Source organism: Grampus griseus (genome assembly GCF_964374135.1).
Source record: "Grampus griseus genome assembly, chromosome: 1".
NCBI lineage: Eukaryota > Metazoa > Chordata > Mammalia > Artiodactyla > Delphinidae > Grampus > Grampus griseus.
In genome coordinates, this window is record NC_139017.1 from 35,394,773 (window position 1) to 35,402,103 (window position 7,331).

The 7,331-nt window shown below is 39.1% G+C and overlaps 1 protein-coding gene across 1 annotated transcript; it reads right to left on the bottom strand.

Annotated features, from left to right (window-relative positions):
* Positions 1-4,629: 4,629 nt before the first annotated feature.
* Positions 4,630-5,733, bottom strand: APOBEC4 (apolipoprotein B mRNA editing enzyme catalytic polypeptide like 4; the record flags this gene model as incomplete). Its single annotated transcript, XM_082674399.1, has 1 exon — positions 4,630-5,733. The coding sequence occupies one exon, from the start codon at positions 5,731-5,733 to the stop codon at positions 4,630-4,632; it is 1,104 nt and encodes a 367-aa protein (XP_082530525.1).
* Between the last annotated feature and the right edge of the window lie 1,598 nt (positions 5,734-7,331).

The following is a 7,331-nucleotide window of genomic DNA, read 5'->3' on the forward strand; positions in this document are numbered from 1 at the left end:
ATCAGTAGGTGTCAGTTAGTAATTCCACTTAATTTTTTTAAAATTGTGGCAAAATACACATAACATACAATTTACTATCTTAACCATTTTAAAGTATACAGTTAAGTAGTATTAAGTACATCCCATTGTTGTACAACCATCACCACCATCCATCTCCAGACCTCTTTTTGTCTTGCAATACTGAGACTCTGTATCCATTAAACAATAATTCTTCATTCCACCCTCGCCCCAGCCCCTGGCAACCACCATTTTACTTTCTGAGATGATAAATTTGATGACTCTAGGTACCCTATGTGAGTGGAATAATACAGCATTTGTCTTTTTGTGACTGGCTTATTTCACTTGGCTTGATGTCCTCAAGATTCATCTACGTTGTAGCATGTGTCAGAATTTCCTTCCTTTTTAAGGCTGAATAATATTACATTGTATGAATATGCCACACTTTACCCATTCATCCACCAGTGGACAGTTGGGTTACTTCCACCTTTTGACTAATGTGAATATTGCTGCTTTGAATATGTGTGTACATATATTTTTCTGAGACCCAATTTTCAATTCTTTTGGGTTTATACCCAGAAGTGGAATTGCTGGATCATGTTTTTGTTTTTGTTTTTTAAGGAACCAGTTCTACTTAATTATTTAAATAGGGTAATAAAGCAATGTTCCCAAGCCTAAGGCCTCTGATTTGGTATATCCCTGAGAGTCAAGGACATCCAAGGTAAGGCAATCTCAGGACTTATGTTTGTTTTGAGGTCCTGGGTAACAAGGAATGGGCATGGGGAAAGTACCAAAACTCTGGGGTCTAGAACCTACTTAAGTTCTCCACCCCAGCCCACTCAGCCTACCTAGCTGCCAGAGTCTAGAGGATGCCCATTGGTACACTAGTTTGAGCAGGATCACAGAAAAGCCACAGGACTGGTACTAAATAGATATTGATTTTTCCAGCCTTTATAGTGAGTCCACATTATTATTATCTTGAGAGGCATTAAAGCATTGTGATTAAGAGCATGGGTTCTGGAGCTAGACCTCCTAGATTTGACTCTCAGATCACCTTTACTATTTGAGCAATTACTTAAGCTTTCCTTATTTGTAAAATAGGTACTATAATAATAACTACTTCATAGAATTATTGGGAGGATTAAATGAGTTAATAATTTAAGTACTTAGAAAAATGCCTGACCTATAGCTCTCACTAAATGTTAAGTAGTAATAATATTATTTTTAATTAGTATAGGTTACCATTTGGCTTTCCTTAAAACCCTTGGAAACAAGATAAATAACATTCCATTGTGGGAGTTAAACTTTTTGGATTGCATGCACTATGAATCAAGAAAAGATACCTAATATCATTTTAAAGAGATAAGATTTGCTCCCAGGCTACCAGGATTAGATTGTAGCTTGATGAAATATTAACATCTATAGAAAATCAATACTAGTCATGATAGGAAATGGTTATAGAGGTTTATGTTTTTTCTCACAACCTTGGCCCACCTAAACACTGTCCAGGGGGCAGGTGCCCTTGTGCGTATCTCATCATTTCATTCCAAGTGGCAGATGTCTGTCCCTGGTAAACAGAGTCTGACAGCACTAAACATTAGAATCACATTATGAACTCCTCTAATCCACAGAGCAGCCCTCTTATTATAGTTTGGCTTTTCATGTTACATGGAGAGACTGTATAGGCTGGACAACTTGAACATCTGGTTTCATATCCAGTTGTAAGTCTCACTGGAAATCAATTAGCTTTCTGCTTTTATATGTAAATCTTGGGAGTTTTGTTAATCTGGTCTGCCTGTGATTTATAAATCCATTTTCTCTATAATGACTAAGTATGTGGTGGAGCCTTCAACGGTGAGACCCAAACCCTGCACCGTGTTTGATTCACCAAGGAAATGTTCCCCTCCCCCAGACTCTCATCAGTTTCTTGGGACCTACTCCCCTGCCTTTTTTATATCAGCACACCACTAGCTCCTTTAATTTATTGGCTTGTATTTTCCTTATTGGAATTACCATATATGTGGTGGCAGTTATAATTCTTTGCTATCACCATTGCCAGTTTGCTGAGGAAAGGTGGAGCATTCCAATTTCTACTCTTCCCTAAATCCCTGGGCCAGCTTGACACAAACAAGAATCCATTGCATGGTGAGCAGAAAGACCTGATCCTTGCCACGTAAGAGCTCACTCCATGGAACTATTGCTTTGATATGTGTCATCTTAGAGCAAAAGAGCTCAAGGGAACCTTAAAGATGAGGTAGCTCATATCTCTTGTTTTACAGATGAGGAAATAGAGACTACTTGCCTAGGGTCATATATCTTTATGCTCTTTTAACAGTCTCTTGTCTAAAGCTTGACTTTATTGGCCTGGACTCATGATCTATCAGTAACATTCTTCTTCCTAGCCCCAGTCTTATCTAACCAGTACAAAAATTTAACTGTCAAAAGCACTTTTCTTTCCTATTGTTTTGGCAACATTTCTCCCTTTGTTATACACCCGCTGATATCCAGGCTTACATTTGAAATATATTTGAAATACAAATTCGTCATAGATTTCACACTATATTTCTATCTGGATCCTTTGTATCTTGAATGATACTGTGGTCTTTTTGACCACTTTGGAGACACATCTCATATTATCTAATTGGATGTACTTTTTTTTTTTTTTTTGAGGAGCCCACAAGGCAAGAAGTTTCAGAGCTGGCTCCCCAGGCCCCTCCGACTTGCTGACGCTATTAGCTGAGTCACCCACCTGGATCTGTCTACTTTTACGATGATCAGAGATCCTGATTTTGTCATCTTAGGGTCTTTTTTTAAAAAAAACTCTACATCCCAAGTTGTAGACACATGATTTCATGATCCAATAATAAACTTCAACAGTACCTCTTTAAATAATAATTACTGTATACCCACAATATAATTATATTCTAATAAATCTATAAAAAATTTCAGGTTAACAATAGAAATTCCTTTTAAAATTTTATTCGTGTTTATTTTAATCACAATAGAAATTTCTATTGTAAACTTTTTTTTTTTTTTTTGGCGGTACGCGGGCCTCTCACTGTTGTGGCCTCTCCCGCTGCGGAGCACAGGCCCCAGATGCGCAGGCCCAGCGGCCATGGCTCACGGGCCCAGCCGCTCCGCGGCATGTGGGATCTTCCCGGACCGGGGCACAAACCCGTGTCCCCTGCATCGGCATGCGGACTCTCAACTACTGCACCACCAGGGAAGCGCAACATTTTTCTTTTCTCCCCTGCCCCCACTTCTTCCTCTCCCTCCTCCGCCTCCTGCTCCTTCTGCATGGAGTATTATGCGCTTTAAGTTTTTTCTTCTAATGGCAAAACTATCTTATTAGCTTAGCATTCATTTTTACACATATTAAGAAAATATTTAGTAGCAAGTTACAGATGAATACACATTTTTCTTGTAATGCATTTTTACATATTTCTAAGAGGGGAGTGAGGCAGCAAACAGTTAAACGTAAACAAGGTGCTTTAATGTACATGCTCAAAGGGTTAGTCAAGGAGCACTTCTTAGAAGTGTGTTTTGAACAAGATGTTAAGAGACGGTATAGATGTGCACTGGTAAAAAAGAAAGGTGTCAGAATAAAAGGGAAGTAAAACAAATTATGCATTGGGAAGCTATATCAGAAAAGTGGGGAATGGATCCTAACAAAAAAAGATGTTCATTGCAGTATGATTAAGCAGGCACTTGGCTGGAATGGAAAAGGAATGTTGGGGAGTGGCGATTGGTAAAGTTATTGAGCTGTAGATTCACAGTCTTGCTACCCACGTTTTGCCTGGCTACTGTGCCAGACCCTAAGGGAAAACCAAAGAGGAGAGAGAGACAGTGCTTGATCTACAGGAACCTACACTCCTGCTGGTAAGACAGAGCAACAGGAAGGTAGAGGAGGAACCTTAAAGGCCAGTAAAAGTGGCTTGGATTTTTATGTGGTGTGTGATGGAAGGCGTTTTGGAGACTTTCATGTATTATCCTGCCTCTATTATCTGCTCAAGAGGGAAAGATCAAACTGAGCAGGTGGCTGGTTTCAAAAATCAATTTTGGCAGCTATATCTAATCAATTAGCAAAAAGAGCTTTTCTCCACACAAACTATTTTGAACCATTTTAGAAAGAAAAAAAAAAAAGAGCTGCCTAAAATCTGTCCACGGTTAACAATTAATGGAAAATCACTGATTTGCCTTTGCAGGCAGCACTTAATGTCAGTAACTCAGGCTGTTTTCCAATTTTGCAGTAAATTTTTATACCAAAACCAATTTAGGAAGCTATTTAGTCCATGGGCTTCTTTGGTCGAAAGGTGATGTGGGTAGTGTAGAGTAATGACATTTTCTTATCCACATCAGAATATTAGCAAGTTACTAATGGCTCCATTTTGATACCGTCACTTTTAAAATACAGGAGAGAGATCAAGTTGCTTATGGAAACATTGTGGATTATGTTAAAAACAGTGTTGCTTTATAATAGTTGAGATAATAAATAATTCAGGTTTTGCTTTTAGTGTATCAGTTTATCTCCATCTTGGATCAGACCTAAGAGAGAAAGTTCCCAGATTTCTGTTGCCTATCTAATCAAGTCCTCTGGTAGTAGTTTGGTCTCTTGTTGTAGGAATGCCAATTTTAATTTTTCCCTTTCTTCTTCTTCTTTTTATCTGCCTCTTTGCTACTAGCAAACTGTTCGGTGATTTCTACTCTCTCCACTGGCATTACAACGGGAGGCATTCTGAGATCATTGTTTTCCTGGAATGATATTTGAGGCATATTTAAGTGCTTTACGATATTCCTGGGTTTATGTAGGTTTTGTCCTACATGGATTGGTGGTAGGTTTCTGAAAGGCACCAGTACAAAAATGACAGGAACCCTGGGGTCTAGGGTCAGATTGGGTTGCAGTTGTCCACTTGTCACTTGAAAAGACTGTCTGGGAAAGACGTTGTTTAAGTGGTAGCCCTCTAAAGCTGCCTGAGCTCTTATGTTCTGATTCTCTTTTGCCTGGGGAAGAATATCGGTGAAATAGGGTTTCACCCCTGTTATGGCATTGATTTCATATGCATTGTGCCTGTCTGCCAGTGCTCTCCCGGTTAAAATGGGCTGGAAAACAGTCGCTCCAGACATACCACTCACAAAGTTGTTGAGGAGAGAATGCCAAATCCCACCACTTATTGGGCTCAAAGTGACCTGTGGCCATAAACTGGCCAGGCTCCGGAGAGCTTCACGGTTCCACGCCGAGGCAGGAAATTCAGCCTCGGTATGATAGAGCTGAGAAAAGTAAATACTAAGAGTGACGTCTGGATACATTACCAGGAAATTGTACATTTTGCTGATGCAGCAATGGTTAGCTTCATTGCAAGGGGAGTTGCTGGAATACAGAATGATATGCCTGATGCCATCGTTATTGTGTATGGTGGAGTCAAAGTAACCATTCATCTCAAATAACATTGATTCCGGATGGGTATCATTCCCAGTGCAACTGCTAGCATGGCCCTTTTGCACCAGGCTTCCAGAAGAAGTTTTTAGTTCATAGAATGTGAGGTGTTTTGTTTGAGGATATGTTGGTCCATAAGGGAATCCAAAAATCTGACAAAATTCTGTGTAGGGAACTCTTGCTTCTTCACCTGTCCGAATATGGTAAGGACAATTAGAGCAATCGAGAGAGAATCTCAGCCAGTAATAAGGTTTTACTATTGTTCCACGATTGGCTAGGTATTCCTCATATAAGGGCTCCATTACTCGTTTTATTGTCTTCTAGCTGCAACCCTAAACAAGGAAGAGAAATTATATATAAAACCAATGCAGGGAAAATGAAAGACAATGCATGAATCTATTGAGCCATACTTTTCTTTAAAGGAATTAGCCTAGCAACTATGGTAGCATCCTTTTTTTTTTTTTTTTTTTTTTTGCGGTACGTGGGCCTCTCACTGCTGTGGCCTCTCCTGTTGCGGAGCACAGGCCATGGCTCACAGGCCCAGCCGCTCCGCGGCATGTGGGATCTTCCTGGACCGGGGCACGAACCCGTGTCCCCTGCATCGGCAGGCGGACTCTCAACCACTGCACCACCAGGGAAGCCCTATGGTAGCATCTTTGATTCTAAAAGATAGTGATTTATAGCCATAGATTAGAAAGTTCTGGATTCTAATCCTGAGGATTAGACAGATCCTGGGTAGGAGACAAAAAAGAAAGGCACAATACACTTTTACCTATTCCATAGATTCTGAGGCAGTAGAGCAAATGGGTTAACAGTGCAAGTTCTAGAAACAGACTGTCTTGTTTCAAATCTAGGCTCTGCTGCTTACCAGCTTTGTGACTTTTGGCAAGTTATAGAATGTCTGGGAGCCACAGCTTCCTTCTCTGTAAAATGAGGATAAGAATAGAACCTATCTCACAAGATTATGTCGAGGATTGAATGATGGAATAAATATAAAATGCTTTATTATGTGCCTGACACATATTAAGGACTCGATACATATTAGCTCTCAGTAGTAACAGTATAAATCCCCCAGGTTATCATGATTCCGGTTTATGACAGTACAGAGAAATAAACAGGGGTTTTGCATTTTGTTCATAATATTCTTCCTTTGATTCTTTTCTGAATATGAAAGTATCTAATATATTGTGCGGAGGTTTTGAGTGTGCTTGCATTTAAAATCAGCTATTTCTTCAAATCACTGGCAATAAGTTGGAGGTGGTTTTCTTTTGGGGAATAGAATCTTAGGGTCTATTTTGCTTAATGGTAAAGACTTCTTGGAGAAGTGCCACTTGAGTATTCTTTGGGTTGTGGACCCTCATTCATTGACATTTGAGAGTTTTATTTCCAGTGGGTGGGTCTTATTAGAGCATTTTGGAAACTTTACTATTCTGGAAAGCAAAGATGATTCTTCAGGATATTCCAAATAAATAGCTTCTTGGACATTAAGCCCCCAAAGTTAAGATTTTAAGTAATGATTTTTCCTTTACAAAAATATCCCTTCAGTATCATTGTTCCTAAGCAGCAGCCAACGGCATTATAATATAGTTTTAGAAACATTTTAAAGTAACTTTTTATTTTACAAGTATTACGTGTTTCTTTTGTAGAATATTTTTTAAAATGCTGGTGCATAAAAAAAACCCTCATACCACTTTGTATCAGTTTACATTCCCATCACTGTTAACAGGTCTATTCCCCCCCGTCTTTTTGCTGTGTATGTTTGCAATGCACAACATAATTAAACCATGTTTTATACTTTGTTTTTTCACTTTGTATTATGTCATGAGGGTTTTCTTCAAAAACCACAATGTTCATGGCTATTTTATCACAAAACTATAACAGGTTCTTTCCTCTTATCATT